Source organism: Pteropus alecto, unplaced genomic scaffold, assembly GCF_000325575.1.
Source record: "Pteropus alecto unplaced genomic scaffold, ASM32557v1 scaffold13, whole genome shotgun sequence".
NCBI lineage: Eukaryota > Metazoa > Chordata > Mammalia > Chiroptera > Pteropodidae > Pteropus > Pteropus alecto.
The window spans coordinates 779,011-796,220 of NW_006434373.1; the positions used below are offsets into that span (position 1 = coordinate 779,011).

Below are 17,210 nucleotides of genomic sequence, written 5' to 3' on the forward strand. Positions count from 1 at the left end.
TTTGTAGTATAATTTGAAGTTGGGCAGAGTGATGCCTCCAGCGTCGTTCTTTTTTCTCAGGATGGCTTTGGCACTTCGGGGTCTTTTGTGCTTCTATACAAATCTGATGATTTTTTGTTCTATTTCTTTAAGAAATGCCAATGGGATTTTGTTGGAGATTGTATTAAATCTGTATAATGCTTAGATAATATGGTCATTTTTAACTATTTTGATTCTTCCAATCTAAGAACACTGAATATCTTTCCATTTCTTTGTATCTTCTTTGATTTCTTTTAATAAGGTCTTACAGTTTTCATTGTATAGATCCTTCACATGTTTTGTTAGATTTATTCTTAGGTATTTTATTCTTTTTGTTGCAGTGTATATGCTGAGTTTTGACAAGTACATACACTTGTATAATCCAAACCCCTATTGAGATATAGGACATTACCATCGCCATAGAAATTTTCGTCATTCACCCTCCTCAGGCAATTCCTCACCATAGTTCTGCATTTTTTTCACTGTAGATTAGTTCTGTCTGTTTGGTAACTTCATATAAATAGACCCACCCAGTATGTGCTCTGTGTCGTGCTCTTTTTGAGATTTATCCATGTCGTGTATTTTAATAATTCATTTTGTTGTAATGGTAAGAGAAAATACTTTTTGTTTCTTAAAAATGCTTTATAACAATCAGTTTTTTTACATAATATCGCTGCAAACTAAGCAGTTTTCAGCTGCGGCAGGGGGAGGCGAAGTGTTTTGCACAAATATTTAACTGGAGTAAGAACTCCTTGTTTGGTTTTTTTCAATTTGCTCCATTAGACAAGACATCTTCTTTCATAAGGTTATTTCATGCATATGAGTTAAGCTGTGGGATTCTATCTCAAGATATTAATTTGTTTAGGCAGTTTATTTTGTGATTTATAAATAAAATTTTGATTTCCTATGTAACTTTATAAAAATTATTTTCCCATAGTCGTGCTGGTATAGAGGATTCTAAGAAGTGGGGGATGCTGTTTCTGGTGAATCAGTTATTCAAGATTTACTTTAAGGTATGCTTCTGTTTCAATAGTTCATAATATAGCTTAATAAATTTTCTTTCTCCCTATGTTCCCAGATACCATTTCTATTAATTATCAGCTGGCCTCCCTGGTATTGCTTGGGAGATGGTCATTACCTAACCATCTTTATAATCCTAAAAGCTAACATTTGTTGAGCGCTTGCCAAGTACAAGGCAGTATTATAAATGCTTCACATGTATCGTCTTATTTAAATCTCAACCCTATGAGGTAAGTTCTGTTGGCTCCAAGGGGAACTAAGGCACCCACATACTAAGCAGCGTGCCTGATGTGGTAGAACTGGGCTTTAAGTGAGGGGCTTCACTCTAGAGCTGTATACCTGGAATTGTAATAGAACAGATGAACATGTAGGATGAGTGAAGAAATCATTTTTTGCTACATGAAGTCAGCCAGGTGAAGAGTAGCTCTGTCACATACCAGCATCTAGGACCTGGCCCCTCTGGGTGGGCCTTTCATTCACGGGGCACATCTGCCCTGGAAGCAACTCTCTCTGAAGCACTTTTTAGGGCCTTCTAAAGTGGATATAATCTGTGCTATGCAGTTTGTGTTTTCGTTTTTAGTATTAAATAATTTTAATGATGTATGGGTTTTGTAATTCTCTGTTTAAGGGGGCAGATGCTTAGTAAAGTAGTTTATTTGTCCTGCCTTTTTTTAAAAAAAAATATTTTAAGTAGATTGCTGTTTATTGTAGATCAACAAACTCCATTTGTGTAAACCCCTAATCAGAGCCATCGACAGCTCAAACCTGAAAGATGATTACAGCACTGCACAGAGAGTGACATACAGGTACTATGTTGGACGGAAGGCCATGTTCGATAGTGACTTTAAGCAAGGTATGTTGTTAATCTTTTTTCTAATATTTTAAAGACATAGCATTCGGAACAACATATGTGATATAGTTTTATAGAATACAATTACTGCATTTTATTATTCAAGTGGAATATAGGTATAAACCAAGTCTAAGTTATATTTTTTTGTTGTTTATTTTTGACACTAAAGTTGGTTAAATAAAAGGAAAGTTTTAGTTGAAGTTTCTTAATCCATTCTGGGTCTCTGAAATACATGTCAGAGTCTCAGTTCTCATGAACATCTTTTTTTGTGTGAAGTAATTAAGCACAAGTATTCTTGGTATTCAATATAAGTAATTGTTTCCTCCCTTTGTCTGTGCTGCTCATGTTGACATGGGACATGGAGATTGGGGCAGCAGTTAGCTCAGCTGCCTACTTGCGGCTTAGAAATCCCACGTGGGGTGCCTAAGCAAACAGTGGACTGTGTCCTTGGACTTTTGTTATCTTTGGAGTTTGTAGCCATGGATGATGACGTCATTCATTCCATCAGAGTGGTGCTTTCATGAAATTATATTATTATGTAGTTTATACCATTAACTTTATCAAGAATATGAAGCCATTTTTTTTCTTTTTAAACTTTTTGATTAGCTGGCATGAGGTGGTTCTTTATGACCTCTTTTATTATACTCAGACCAGACTTTTTAAACGCACTTCTTCGAGAGCCATTTGCACGTGGAACAGCATAACTTCAGGCAATACAAGATACATAAAATCACTTTTCTTTCCATGTATTATATCATGGATTCTCTGATAACAAAAATAACAGCTCTTTCATAATAATCACTTTTTTTTTTTCTGTAGCCTTATACAGACCAACTTTTTCTTTTTTACAAACATTTTCATAGATCCAAGGCTTTTGAAGAAGGACTTTTTTTGATTATTCCCCGTTGCTACTTTTTTCCCTTAAAATAAGAATAGAAGCTTTTAAATTATATTCTATTGAAGTCTATTAAGGTATTGATATGTTTTTCATCTGAAGATTCATTGAGTTGTAGTTTTGAATATCTTAACAGCAAAAAATTATAAGTATTAATGGTAGATATTTATAGTTTCTGAAAACTTCAGAGCCATTTGTATAAGGATAAATAGTAGAATAAGAAGCAGGGAGGGAACTTCAGTAACTTCATAATATGTAGAGTATATAAAGCCTGATCAGATGCTGTTGGTCTGACTTTGGATGGTGTCTCTGCAGCCGAGGAGTACCTATCCTTTGCCTTTGAGCACTGTCATCGTTTAAGTCAGAAGAACAAAAGGATGATTCTGATATATTTACTTCCAGTAAAAATGCTGTTGGTGAGTGATTGTTACACTATTCTTATAGATCCTATTGCTTTGAAGAAGTTGATAGACTTTTTAAAATACAGCAGATGGTATGTAGTTGATCACAATTTGAGTTGCATATGAGCACACCCCAAAGCAGAGGAAGAGTAGCTTGTGTGTAGCCTGAAACCTGTATCTTCATGTTGACACTTCCACATCCTTCTAGAAAGGCTTTGTCTGAGTTTCCTTTCTCTGTAAAGTACCTAACTCAAGAGTTTAATGTATGTAAGGCAAATAAAATAAGTACATATTATTTCTTTTCCCCCTAAAAATCAAAATTAATAGGAATGGACTAGCCAAGAAAGAAAAATATCATTTCAGCCTATCTACAGTATCTTATTTGATCACCAGAAGTTATTTTTGATACCTGAAAAACAATGAGAAATAACTAGCATGTTGATTGACTAAAAGTGTTAGTTAGAGCTTTCCTTCCTCCTATTTAAAATTTTCTAAAAAATTATCTTAATACACACATTTGGTTAAAACTTAAATAGTTCAGGATAGCTTGTAATGGACAAGCAACAATGTCGTACCTATCCTTCCCCTCTTCTCCCTGCTTCACAGAAACAACCAGTTTAAATTTTTTAGCTTATTCTTTTAGAAGATGTTTCTGTATTCCTATATCTTATACTAGTATTTCTTCCGTTATCACTCCCCTCCTGTGATATAAAGGTTAAGAGACATGAGAAGGTCAAAATCAGGGTCATGTGTAACTGAGTGACAAAACTGCATTATACTCAGGTTTTCTGATTTCTAGACCAGTGTTTGTTTTTTAACTAGTATACTTCGATATTTTTAATCCTTGTTCAGCTACTTAAGAAGAAATTCTAATAAACCAAGGTCGTAAGTCTTTAAAACTTAATTCCTTGAATTTTATCAAAAACAATTTTATCAAAAACAATTCTGTTAAAATTTTATCAAAAACAATTCTGTTAAAAATTCTTAACAGAATTTTATCAAAAACAATTCTGTTAAAAATTCTTAATCTGGGGAATTAACTCTTTGTCTTAGGGTCATATGCCAACCATTGAGCTTTTGAAAAAGTATCATCTCATGCAGTTTGCTGAAGTAACCAAAGCTGTAAGGTAGAGTATTTTATCCTTTTCCATTCGGGATCTTTTACAATATAAAGTTAAGAATCTTATATTTAATAAAACATAAATGTATATTTTAATAATATAAATACAATATAAATATAAGAATTGTACTCACTTTGTGGGAAAACTAATTGCTTTTTGATGTGATCTCGTCCTGGGATTTTCTTTTGTGACCATGCTTGCACATCTTTCTCCTATCACCTAGTGAAGGCAACCTCCTTCTATTGAATGAAGCTCTGACGAAACATGAGACCTTTTTTATTCGCTGTGGTATCTTCCTTATCCTTGAAAAGCTGAAGATCATCACCTACAGGAATCTTTTTAAGAAAGTGTAAGCAAAGTATTTTCTTTTTAATAAGTTTAAACTCAGTATGACACATACAGTAGAGTTGTCAGGTTATGAAAACTGTACAGTAATAGGTGCTGTGTCTTCTGAGATGGGGATGTCACTCTGTGCAGTCAAGGTCCCATCACTTGTCCTTTAATTACATGGAATAAAATAAAAAAACCTCCCTGGCCTGCCTACTGCCGCATGGGCGTTGGTGCCGCACAGGTGAGTGAGTAAAGGCTCATTCATGGGAGGAATAACAGGTTATGTGTGGTAAAAGAGCTTTGTAACAAATATTTTTAAATGCAGCCCTAAGAATCAAATATTTCACATTTTATCAGAGTGTGTGGGACTAATTGTTCTTTTTTTCATAATCAACTAAACTTCCCCCTGCCACTCTTATTTGTCAGAAAGTCGAATTCTGCACTTATTTTTTTTCATGCAACACTAGAAGTTGACTCTTCTCTAAGACCTAGTCCCAACAGGATTAAACTTTGAACAAAGGCAGACTTTTTATAGCTGCGGGTAGTATATCAAAAATAAAAAGGACTATATTTCATCAAACCCATAAAACACTATCCATTTTACAGTACATTCCAATTTCAGAGCTATTAAAATGTGAAAATATATGCATCTTAGATTCAATGAAATAGTAAATATAAAAAATTATATTTATACTTAGTGGTTTTTTTAAAATGAAAGTAAAAATTATATTTAATAGTTCTTATTTTTAGAGTGTATCTAATAGGTGGAAGACTTTTTCATTAATTTTGAACAGTGGTTGATTAGATGTGTTTTCTGCTGACTCAGTACCTTTTCTTAACCTTCAAAGTACTTGCATTCTGTTGGTAACTGGTGTAGACCTCTTGTTTTCCTCTTCCAGGTACTTGTTACTCAAAACACATCAGTTATCTCTGGATGCTTTTCTAGTTGCCTTGAAATTCATGCAAGTGGAAGATGTGGACATCGATGAAGTCCAGTGTATTCTGGCCAACCTGATATACATGGTGTGTGAGCTCTTTGGTTCAGTTGAAGCAGTTCCTTCCAGTAGGACTTAGTCTAGAATGTGAAGCTTTGATGTAATGGTGTTAAAGTTGTTATCTGGCCCTTTGTTTTTGTGAAGATATTTTCTGATAGAACTAATTTTATCCCAGGAAATACCGTGATATTCAGAGAGTTTTATAGGGCATGGGTGGGTAAATATAATATATATTTCTTTATTCTCCATCATATATGTGTTTGTTCATTGTCTTCCGAATGACTTGAATTGCACTGCGATTGGGAAGAATGCTTATGCCATGAGACTAATCAGTGATGTGACAGAGAAACACAAGCCAACCCTCTCTTTCTTTCCTACAGGGTCACATTAAAGGCTATATATCACATCAGCATCAGAAGCTAGTTGTTAGCAAGCAAAACCCATTCCCTCCGCTGTCTACAGTGTGTTGAATGTGAAAACAGTCCTGCGAAGGAGCATGCTCCTCTAGTTTTTTATCATGCTGATGAAATCAGTCCTGTGCCATGGCTTTATTCTCTGCAGCCAGAATCTCTCTGGGACTCTTTTCCTAAGGATGCTGAAACTGAATTTGCCAGCATACCTGGACATGTTAAAATCTCCATCGTCACTCATGACTAATGTCATCTTCACGGAGACCTGGAATTTGCTTTTTCAGACATTGCAGACTCCTCCTTTGGCTCTGGAGTGTTGGTGAAACTTCTGTGAAGGAGGCTCTGTCTCTAAGGCAGCTATAGTTTACTTCTCCAAAAGTATTGTTCATAATTGGTTCTTTGTAACTTTTGATATAATTCTTTCTATAAAAAAGACATCCTGAATTTATACAAATGGCATATTCTTTATTATATCTTTTGGGATATCAAATGTTGCTACGACTTTAAAATTCATTCTTGTTCCTCCACTGCCCTCACCATTAGTTTGCGTTAGATTAACATATTTATCTTTACCAAGTTCCTTTCAGAGAAATGGGTGGCCAGCACATCTGCAGATTGGCAAAAAAAAAAAAAAAGTTTAATTCTGAGGTTAAAGAATAGTATCAGAAATGAAAGATACTTAATGTGTTTAAGAACTGTTAAACTTAAAAATCTGGATTGTGTTTAAACTCCCTGTATTTTAGTCAAAAGAATGTTTAAATTGACTCACTGTTTTAATCCCTTAAAAAAATCTTCTCTTCAACAACTCTGTATAATGAGGCTCCGGCAGACCACCATCATCCTTGCATGTGCTTCTGGAGAAAGAACTGCCCTCTCTCCACCCCGTCTGCAGGTCTACAGAGCACTTAGCCTGTAGAGGCTTTTTTATTTCGCTCAAGGAAACGGAGAGATTGGAAATATATGCACTTAGTTAAGCAGTTTTGCTACTTCCTTAAATAAGAGTTAAGAGATTAACTTAAACATTTATATCCATTTGCTCTCACTTTTCATTTCGGCACAAACTCGTACCCCGCGTGGAGTTCTGGTCTTCAGGGAAGCACTGTTTGGGGCTGCCCTTGAGTTCTCTTTACTGCGTTGAAGTTGCAGTCTTCATGATGATAATAGATAATCACTGTGATTCAATACTGTTGCAGTGCTTAACTCAGCCCTGTTTGGTAGATGCTATTATTACCCCATTTAGAGCCCAGGAGAATGCCACGAAAGTGTGAAACAACTGAGAGTCAGCTGGTTCAGTAGCAGAGTTGAGAGGCTCAGTGCTGGCTCCGATCCAGTGACTCCCTGGAACCTGTGGGAGTTTTCCCTCCACGGGAAGAACCTCTCCAGGCACACAGCTCTGTTTAAAGGCCTCACATTTTCTGTCTTTCAACCTCTTGTGCTTCCTGATCCTTTACAACTGTCTCTATATGGTATTCCTCTCAGTATTATTTTCTTTTCCCATGCTGACTCTCTCCTAATTGCTGCTTCTAACACTGCGCAGTCCTTTCACTCACAATGGCAATCAGTGAACCTGGCACAACTATGAGGCCACTTTTGTCTATAACTAGCAGTTCTTAGAAGCTTCCATCCTAAAGACATACACTCATTGTATGTTGTTAGATTAAGCTACGTTTATTGACTCGATAGCATCAGAAAGCATTAGACTTGGATAAGTTGAGGGTTTTAAGAAACTGGGCTTTTATGACTGAGCGATGTGTTTTTATTATTTAATATATCTCCCATTCTGTTAAGGTCTCTGTTGAAATAAAAAGTCCCAAGGAAAGAACTGTCACAACACTAATGATCTCATAAGTGATAACCAACAGTTTATAGACCGAATGGGTTCTGAAACTGTCACAGCCATTTTGCTGTGAAATTTCAATTTATCTCCATGCTTGCAGTTAAAATTTGGAGTCCCACCACATATTTTATTCTTTCTGGTTAGCTGAGTTTAGTCACTTCATGATTTGTCTAAACCAGAGTGAATATCTTGAAACCTTGGTGAGAAGAAATGCATGTCCATACTGTTCTGTGGGTGCCGAGCATAGAATCCCCGTCAGGAACCAAGTGCCTTTGTGTTTTCTGGTAACTATACTGCCTTCCGCCCACTGCACCACTCCAGCTGCTGCTCCCCTCTCACAGTATGTCCTTGTCGTGACTGTCACATTAAAGTCTCTGCCACACTCCTTGCTGTCCATGTGTGTGACTGGCATCTGCATCGGCGTGTTGCCCAGCTCAGAGCCATTGAATGTCCAACCAACGAGGAGTCCCCCTGTCCCCGGCATGAGGATGCGCTCCATGAAGTCTCTCTCGGGCATGCAGATGGGGAGCCCCACATCCGGGCATTGAATGGGCAGCACCAGCTCCAATAGGGAAATGTCATTGTCCCCCGTCTCTTCCTCGTACCTCATGTGCACGTGGACGCTCTTTACCTCAATCATCAGTGGGTCCTTGCTTGTTCTGTGAAAATCTGAAATAATGGACAATAGCTGATTTTCAAGGTTGCAAAAATAATAATAGACTAATTAATTCCTCAGTGAGCCATGTGTCAAGGCAGAGGCGAGGCATGGTAAAACGTGCCATGGCTAATTGCACTGATCTCCTTTCATCTATGGATTGAAAGGGAACTCAGAGTGAAGTATTTCAACTAATTCTCATGGTCTTGCCTCATACTCTAAAAGAAATTAAAATGAGCTATTTTGGGGGTTTTGGTGAAATGGTCAAAAAAGTATGAAGAAATCAACACATTAATTAAAACTTGGGTGTTTGGAAGTAGTTCTTCAGGCTAACATTTTGTTGACTGAAAAATATTCAAGGTTGTGGAATAAAATATACTCAAAGTTCTTCAGAATCATCATAGAGCACTTTCACAAATTATCATTGAACTTTCGCAACGTCCCTACAGTATAGAGATCACTGCCCAGTTTTCACTAATAGGAACTGGGCGTAGACGAGTTGTGTGGTGAGTCCCACATCACAGCAATGGTCTTGGGTAGCAGAGGGGGATCTGAACCCATATTGTCTGATTTTCAGCCAATTATCTATCTCTCATACCATTTCAGCATTGTTTTATTTTTATTGGCTGTGATTCCCTCCTTAGAATAAATGCTAGCATTTGCCTGCTTGATATGCCCAGACATTCTGCTAGGTCTTTTACATATGTTTTCTGATTTTATCAGTGTCTCAGTATTGAAGCTAAATTCAGTTATGTATTGCATTAGAAACACAATTCTAGTTTTTAAATTTTCATTTCTATATAGGATAGTTTTTTCTCCAATGTGATCTTATAAAAATAAATGCTAAAATACTTACTTGTTTTCACACTAATATTTCTGTGTAACAGTGAACATTTTGCTGTTGTCAGTACAAAATTTTCCTGTATTATAACGCCACCACAAAAGTCTTTTCCTTTGGAATTTGTTAGTTTCACCTTAAAAAACCAAAACACAGTAAATTGCTAGTGACAATTTGCGGAATTAGGGGCAGTATAGTCTAGTGGTTAAGAATATGGGCGCTCCAAAGACAGCCAGTGAAGGACTGTGATAACAGCTTCAGATAGAATAGCCTGTGATAAACCAAAGATCTACACTGTATTATAAATCAGCCACTAAACAATGCTAGGTAATAAGCCAACAAAGAAGGTAAAATGGAATCATAAAAATACATATAAATAATCCAATAGAAGACAGAAAAAGAAAAATAGAAAAAGCAAATGGGAAAATAGAAAACCAATAGCAAAAGTATGGATATAAACCTAACTAAATAAATATAAGATGATCTAAATACCCCAATTAAAGGGCAGGAATTTGTCAGTTCGGATAAAATTGAAAGCCAACTATATAGTGCCTATAAAACATAAAATTTTTATTTTATTTTTTAAATTTTTTTTAGGTGAGGCAACCCTTGGTTGACCTCACAGATTGCAAGGACCTTATCAGTTTACAATCCCTTATTTTTTTTTACGCCTACAGTACCTGATCATCCTAGGTGGTCTCCCATCCAAGTGCTAACCAGGCCCGACCCTGCTTAGCTTCTGATATCAGATGGGATCGGGCTTGTTCAGGGTATCATGGCCATAGACTAAAACATACACTTTAAATATAAAATATAGTATAGAATATTGAGAAAAACATTGCATGCTAACACTAATCAATAACTGAAGTGTCTAATACCAGACAAGGGAGATTTTAGAGCAAAGACTATTACCAGGAATATAAAACATGTGAGGTTATTTTGAATATTAAGTGAAATAAAGTATGTACTGACATAGCACAGGTGCTGGCTCAAGAAATGTTAATTATTGCAATTTTCAGTAGCTTAATAAAATGAGAAATGCTAAGCAAAGTATAAAAGAGTTTTTTAAATTTAATGTAGCCTCATTTTTGGAAATCTTAAGTGTTTATTAATAATAGTTGCCATTTATTGACTACTTACATGAGTCAGGTACACTAGCTTGAATCCTCACTACAACTCATATTATCTTTTTATAGGTGGATAAAACCAAGTTTGAGGGAAGATAACATTTTCAGCTTTAGTCAGCTACACTTGTAAAATTCAGTGAAATGCAGTGCCAATTTCTTATCTAGAATGTAAGAAACAAGTTCTAAAAATAATTTTCAACTCTACTAGGTCAGTTAATTCCATTAAATAACTTCAGTACTGTTTATTGTACCAGAATTAAAATCTAATAGTATTGCCTTAATCAATGTGTCTCCAGGCACATTTGGTTTGTATATAGAGAATGCTCACCTCACAGGTCATAGCTCTTAGTCTCATTGGTACTAACATTAATTCTGTAGGTGAAAATGGCAACTAAGATTCCCTCAAGTGGACAGGGAAACAAGATGGTGTGTTTGGCAGAACTAGACCACCACCGTCATTCATGAGGGCTTGACTGCACACAGTTATCCATTCATCAGCTTCCTCTCACCCATATTCTGAAGCTTGCCTTAGTGCACTGATGGGCAGATGATGATAAGAATGTGAGTATGAATAATGGGCCTTAGAAAGCTTAAGGAGGAAAGGCAACACGATAAAGCAAAGTTCACCAGCTGATTACTAGACCATTTCTGGTTTTGTCCCTTCCTTTCCATCACTTTATCTCCTTTCACTCAGCTTCCTTTCAAATCTGGATTATTACTATAGTCACTGAGCTCTATTCAATCATCTGTCCATGCAGCAGCCGAGTGATTCTGCTCGGCTAAACTGGCTTGTAAGCATCAGGGTGAAATAAAAGTGTTACACACACACACAGCCCCTCATAAAAGAAACTTCTAAAGCTCTGCTGCCCAATACGGTAGTCACATGTGGTTATTGAGCATTCAAGATGTGATTGGTCCAAATCTGGATATGTTCCAAGTAAAACAACAACAACAACAAAAATCTCAGACGTCAAAGATTTAGTAATGAAGAAAAAATGCAAATATCTCAATTTTTAAATATGTGTTGAAATAATAGTGTTTAAACATTGGGGTATATAAAATACTTTATCAAAATTCATTTAATCTGATTTATTGGTGTGACTAATAGGAAATTTCATTTACATATGTGGCTTATATTCTATTGTAAAGAGTATATGTACTTAAGGCAGAAGATGATCTTCATTAGAGTCCTGAGATGAAAGGAAAATGGAAAACAGGTAAATTAAAACCCACAATGGTGCTTAAATCATAATAATAATGAAAATAATAATACTTATTTTGTAAAATTAGTAAAAAAGCAAGAAGAGAATAAATACTAGTCAAATAGCAGATGGGCCTAGCATGAGGTGCTTGAAATAATTTAGGGAGGGGGGTATAAAATACTAACTTTTTATATTGTTAGGTTAAAAATGACTTTTTAAATGTCGAGAGTAACCATTAAATAGAAATAGAATGTTTAACTTCCAAACGAATCAAAAGGCGGGAAACCGAAAAATAAAAATGAATGCCGAAGAAGAGAAATTGCCTGCACACAATAAGGGAGCAGGAGTTTCAGCCAGGTGGCTGGGGAGTGGAGCCTGTGTCCTGAACTCTGGCCTTCTGCCTTCCCTGAGGTCAACTCAAACACCCGAGTGCACCTTGAGGATGCTTATGTTCTGAGAGATATGACATTGAGAATAGTTTGAACTCCATAAGAAAGGCCCTGTGTGGCTGCAAATAAAACTACATGTTTTTATTGGGTGCAAAGAATGAAGACAGACGAAGTTGTGAATTCAGCATTGGAAAGTGCTTTCATGTGTGATGTCGAGATTAGTAAATAGTTCATCTAAACCATGACTCCTCTTAGTCATCACGTTTCTATTTGTTTGGCAAAGAAGATGGAATGACAAATAGGGTGAGATTTGTAAGAAAAAATCAAAATATGTTTATAAAATGTTTCTCTTACCTGCCATGGGAAAATGTGAAGATTCCAGTTGCTTTTTGGGGGCGTCATGATGTATTTAGAATTCAAGATTCCACATGCACACTTCTCTTCATAAGTGGTAACAACATGAGAAGAAAAATCAGTGCTTTTCAAGTCAAACATAGGGTTTTATCCATGATTCCAACTACTTGAATCTGATTCTTTCATGCACATTATTTTGAGATAGCTCATGTAGGCACAGAGCATAGTGAAATGAAATCACCTGCTCTTGGTGTTTGTGGGTTAGCTAAGATACTGCTATGATCCAGGCAAGCTTCAGTGTGGAGGCAAAGACCACGACTCCTCATCACAAATAGAAGAGATGACCTTTCAAACTATTATAGAGAAGGAGGGGGGGTGTGTGGATGGGAACTGAAGGAAGAGAGAGACCATCTTTTCTCATTTCTCATTTGATGGAGAACTCACCATGCGGAATGCACGATTTGTGATCCTGGTCCAGTTTATACCCCTTAGCACAGCTGCACATGTAGGATTCCTGTCCCGGGTGGCAAAAGTGTTGACAACCATCAGTCCTCAATGGGTGACATTCATTTTTAGCTGAAGAGGAAGCAAAGGGGCAAAACAGACGATGCTAACATGGAAATAATCGTTTTTGAATCTCCTTGTGCCTTGGGGTTCTGGTTTTTCACTTAAAATATTCTCATTCTTTTGAAATTTTTGGCTGCTCATATAAGCATTTCGTATTCAGGACTGTGCATGGAGATAGCAAAGGTTCAGTGAGTGGCAACCTTTGTCTTTGTCCTCAGAAAATGTAATTTGGTCTTGGGAGTATCTGCATACATATTGCAAAGGTATCTGTCTATTTTTCTAGCTGTATGTATGCACTTATCATATTTCACTTCCACTACAATAACTATACTCTTTAAATGGCTCTCTGAGGTGGGGTTGTGGGATGGGAGGGGTCTAGTGTGACCCCATGTGGGCGGTTGAGCAGCTGGGATGGCAGGAGGGATGTGTGGGGTACAGATTAAAACCTTGCTTTGGCATATGTTAAGTTTGGGATGTCTGCAAAACATTATGTAGGGCTCTCAAGGAGGCAGTTGGAGTAGAAAGCTGGATTTCAGAGGAGACATAGGGCTGGAAGTAATATTTTCCCCCGGAAAATTGACTGCATTGAGAGGATTAAGTGAATTTATTTACGTATCTGATCATTACTGATAGGAATTTGGTTTCTCCCTACCCCTACAAGTAAATTTTGCATTTACTTTATTTGTATTTAAGGAATATTAGTTCATGAAGCTCTAAATCTCAGCTGCAGGGAGTGTCTTGAACCCATGCCTACCTCTGAGTCAGGCTACATGTGACTCCCCCTTATAGACTGACCCTCCAGATCCCATCACCCCTGCTTGGGATCGGTCAGGTTCCAGGAATACCTGTCTAGATTGTAAATGGTTTTAGTGGGAGTGGGTTTGGGAGGAAGAAGAGGGGACTCTAAGCAATGAAAACCGTGGGAAGGAGTGTTTGTGAGACAGGAATGCTGTTCACAGAATGTGATTTCCAGTGGAGAATTTAATTAGAACTGGTTCCCATGGGTACCCTTTTGCTCACCCCCGGCAGCCCATCTCTGTGTAGTTCGAGTGGGTTGGAGCAGGTTGGGGCTGGTGGGGGCTAGTGGGGGCTCACCAAAGGCGCAGTCTCTGCCCTCATAGCCCGAGGAGCAGGTGCACGTGTAGGTGCGGATGTTGTCTTGGCACGACCCGTTGTTGAGGCAGGGCTGGGAGATACATGGAGTGCCACCTGCCGAGAAGGGTGTGAAATCCTTGTGCAGGTGGCATTATCTTGGCTCTCCTGACATCCCTTGGCCCCACTGCCCAGGACACCGGGAGGCTGAAGAAGGCTGCCAGGTGCCCCACATACGTCCCCCGGGCTCTGACCAGCCCTCATAGTCCTTCTTTCTTTGTCGAGTGGTCACCATGACTATCACTGGCTGAACAGCACTTCTCCTGTAGGGATGCCCAACATCTTTACCAAGCCTAAGGGAGCTGTCGCTTTCCTTAATTTAACCAAGTTCTGACCCTTCAGTGTGGGGCCTACGGACACCTGAGGGCCACTCAGGGTGGGGAACCCTCCAGCCTCTGCCACTCAGCCCCACAGGTGCTTCACCCTGATCCTGGAGGGACTGCAGGGACTTTCCCACCCCTGTCTTCATTCTTGCGGAGGGAGTGCCAGGCTCTTCCTTTGGGTCAGGGGTCCAGAAGTCTAAGATTTAAAATCTGGAATTCACTGGCTGTCTAGAGTCAAATGCCTTACCATCTCAAGGATAAAGAAGAGGAAATAATCCTGGACAAGGCTGAGGAAAACCACTTACCCATATACTTTTCCCAAAATCTGTCCTGTAAAATTAAAGCATAAAAACGTTGCAAGCAGGTTATTTGTTTTATTTTTTCCTCCTAAAGTTAGACTTAAACATAAGAAAATGTTAATTTTATCTACTTAATAGGAGAATACTGATTGAAACGAAGAATGTAAAATTCTTTACTTAATGTTCTATTTACTATATATGGAACATATCCTATTCAGTATGTATTTACTGTAACCTATTCAAAGAAGGAAAAATAACAGTCTATGGCATGGGACAAAAACCATGACCACGGCCTCCCAAGGCCACCTTTTGCTCCCCCAGGGTTACAGTCTTCATGTCCTTACTTTACAGAGGGCATGATGTATACATAAAAAATTTACATCACTTTTTATTTTTTTAATAAGCCAATTAAACAATGATTACAAAATTAAAATTGTGTATGTGTGTGTGGGAGGTTAGTTTGGGTAAGGGGTATCTAAAATTAGGAGAATTACTCAGAATTACAGCCTGGAAAGTAAACATGTAATTGTATCTCCCCAATCATACTTGGACGTGTAACAACCTGAATGATGTCACAAGCACAAATTAAGAATACAATTTCTCTTCACCAAGAAGTTTGAATTTCTCCTAGTTTTATTAAAAAATTGTCTATTTCAGAAGCCTTCCCTTATATATGAGCATTTAAGAATCTATGATTTAAAAAATATTTTTAAAATATATTAAAGAAACAAGTTGATATTCAAAATCAACTTTAAATATTGCTACTTTCATATGTAAAACTGGGAAATCTTTATTAAATATTTTACCATTCTAAAATATTTACACACAAATTTTGACTTGCTTCTCTATCTTCTGATAAACTTATAAGTATGAATGGTTTGCCTACATTTAGAGTATACACGTAGTCACTTTTAATTCAAATTATAGATTACTATAATCCAAATTATGAAATTTTCTTGCTATGTAGGCTCCCTAGAGAAAATTTTTGTTTCTTAAAAATTTGTTATATTGAAACAATTAGGTCTCTCTTAAAAATACTGTTTTGTCAGAGTCATGGCAAGCTGAGTGATGTTTGTGATAAGTAAATAATTGATATGCCAATTTGCTTAATTTGAAGAAAAAGTTTAGGAGTAGGGGTCCCCCACTTAATAGATGTGAATTCTGTCTCTGTTTCCACATCTATAAAGTTAAGATTAAATTAACCTCACAGGTAAGCAAACAGGTTATTCAGCTCTGTCTCTTAAGAAATTAGGCTCCCTAAGGCAGTGGAAATTTGAATAACCAGAAAGCGTATAAGTTCATGGTGGGGGAGGGGTACATACAGTGGTCACGTCATTTTCAAATACTTCTCTTGCTTCTTCATAGACACAAATTTCTTCATAGCATTCTTTTTCCAAATTTCCCTCAAAGAACTCTTCCAAAAGATAGGAGCCAGCACGCTTCCATCGTATCAGAACTTCATTTGCTTTTGAGCGGGGAAGAAATACTATGGAGCAAGATAAGAATGTAGATATTGTCAACATGGATGGACTTACCCTAAAATTCAATACCAGTTTCCTGGGGGGCAGGGTACATGGTGCTATGACTACCAGACGTCTGCCAGTGGCCTGGCTGCCACCTTTTCTGTCCCCTCCAGATCCAGCCCTCAAGGGTCTGCTCATCCTCATGTCTGCAGGGCCCACCCTCATCTGCACACATGGAGAAAGTACACTTCATCTTTGTTGAATGAATGGACACCCTGATGAATTAGGGGCAGACGCTAACATTTTATGGAGAGACGACCCGGGGCTCAGAGAGGCTGGACCATGTCAAGTCCCCACAACTGGGCTGGTGTCAGCATTAACTTGAAACAGCTCATTTGTTTCTTCTTTCGCTTAGGCTGTATTTGGCACCTAGGGTGTAGCAGGCTTGATATTACAAAAATGGAAATCTCAGACTCCACCCCTACATTTTAGGATTTTGTCCTGGACAAACAGATGGACAACTATCATAATATCACACATTAAAAGGTTTAATAGACTTAAAACAAAGGGATAAATTCTGCCCAGAGCAAGGAGGAACGAAAACTGCTGCCTTTTGACATGGGCATTGAGAATTGAATTGACTTTTGATGGGAATCACTCCTGGAGAGGAAGGAATATTATGACAAAGGCAAGGAGTGTAAAGTCAGTGTGGCTAATGCATTGTAACAAGTAGACTCAATGCATAACCACTCAGACACAGAATTTTGCTTCCTGCTGGGTGTACGTCACGCGACAACGACATTTGAGTCCTAGGCTTCTTCTCTGTGGCTGCTCACATGTGGCTCCATGTGCAGCCAGCCTGCAGGTGGAGAAAGTCTCGGAGATGTGCCCGAAAGTGGCACGTAGGATCCCTATTCACATTCCGTGGGTGATGGCAACGTGGTTATGAGGGGGCTTGGAGATG

The 17,210-nt window shown here is 37.8% G+C and overlaps 2 protein-coding genes and 1 pseudogene across 5 annotated transcripts in view; 1 reads left to right on the forward strand and 2 right to left on the reverse strand.

Annotated features, from left to right (window-relative positions):
• The window catches only part of PCID2 (PCI domain containing 2), a 23,424-nt gene extending 16,930 nt beyond the window's left edge, over window positions 1-6,494 (forward strand). For 2 of the 4 annotated variants that reach the window (XM_025045018.1, XM_006909351.3), the window contains 7 exons: window positions 956-1,031; window positions 1,750-1,891; window positions 3,099-3,199; window positions 4,238-4,311; window positions 4,529-4,654; window positions 5,535-5,658; window positions 6,011-6,488. In XM_025045018.1, coding sequence (XP_024900786.1) covers window positions 956-1,031; window positions 1,750-1,891; window positions 3,099-3,199; window positions 4,238-4,311; window positions 4,529-4,654; window positions 5,535-5,658; window positions 6,011-6,100 — 733 coding nt within the window. In that variant the 3' untranslated portion in view covers window positions 6,101-6,488. Of the gene's footprint in view, window positions 1-955; window positions 1,032-1,749; window positions 1,892-3,098; window positions 3,200-4,237; window positions 4,312-4,528; window positions 4,655-5,534; window positions 5,659-6,010 lie in introns of all 4 variants that reach the window. The other 2 variants (XM_025045019.1, XM_025045017.1) reach the window with 1 other exon arrangement.
• Window positions 6,495-8,031: 1,537 nt separating this feature from the next.
• The window catches only part of PROZ (protein Z, vitamin K dependent plasma glycoprotein), a 13,449-nt gene continuing 4,270 nt past the window's right edge, over window positions 8,032-17,210 (reverse strand). Inside the window, exons 2-8 of the mRNA XM_006909350.3 lie at window positions 16,106-16,269; window positions 14,790-14,814; window positions 14,105-14,218; window positions 12,887-13,018; window positions 12,443-12,528; window positions 9,389-9,506; window positions 8,032-8,546 (exon numbers count right to left, since the gene is read on the reverse strand). Coding sequence (XP_006909412.1) covers window positions 8,032-8,546; window positions 9,389-9,506; window positions 12,443-12,528; window positions 12,887-13,018; window positions 14,105-14,218; window positions 14,790-14,814; window positions 16,106-16,269 — 1,154 coding nt within the window. The remainder of the gene's footprint in view (window positions 8,547-9,388; window positions 9,507-12,442; window positions 12,529-12,886; window positions 13,019-14,104; window positions 14,219-14,789; window positions 14,815-16,105; window positions 16,270-17,210) is intronic.
• On the reverse strand, window positions 10,039-10,157 carry LOC112477840 (annotated as a pseudogene).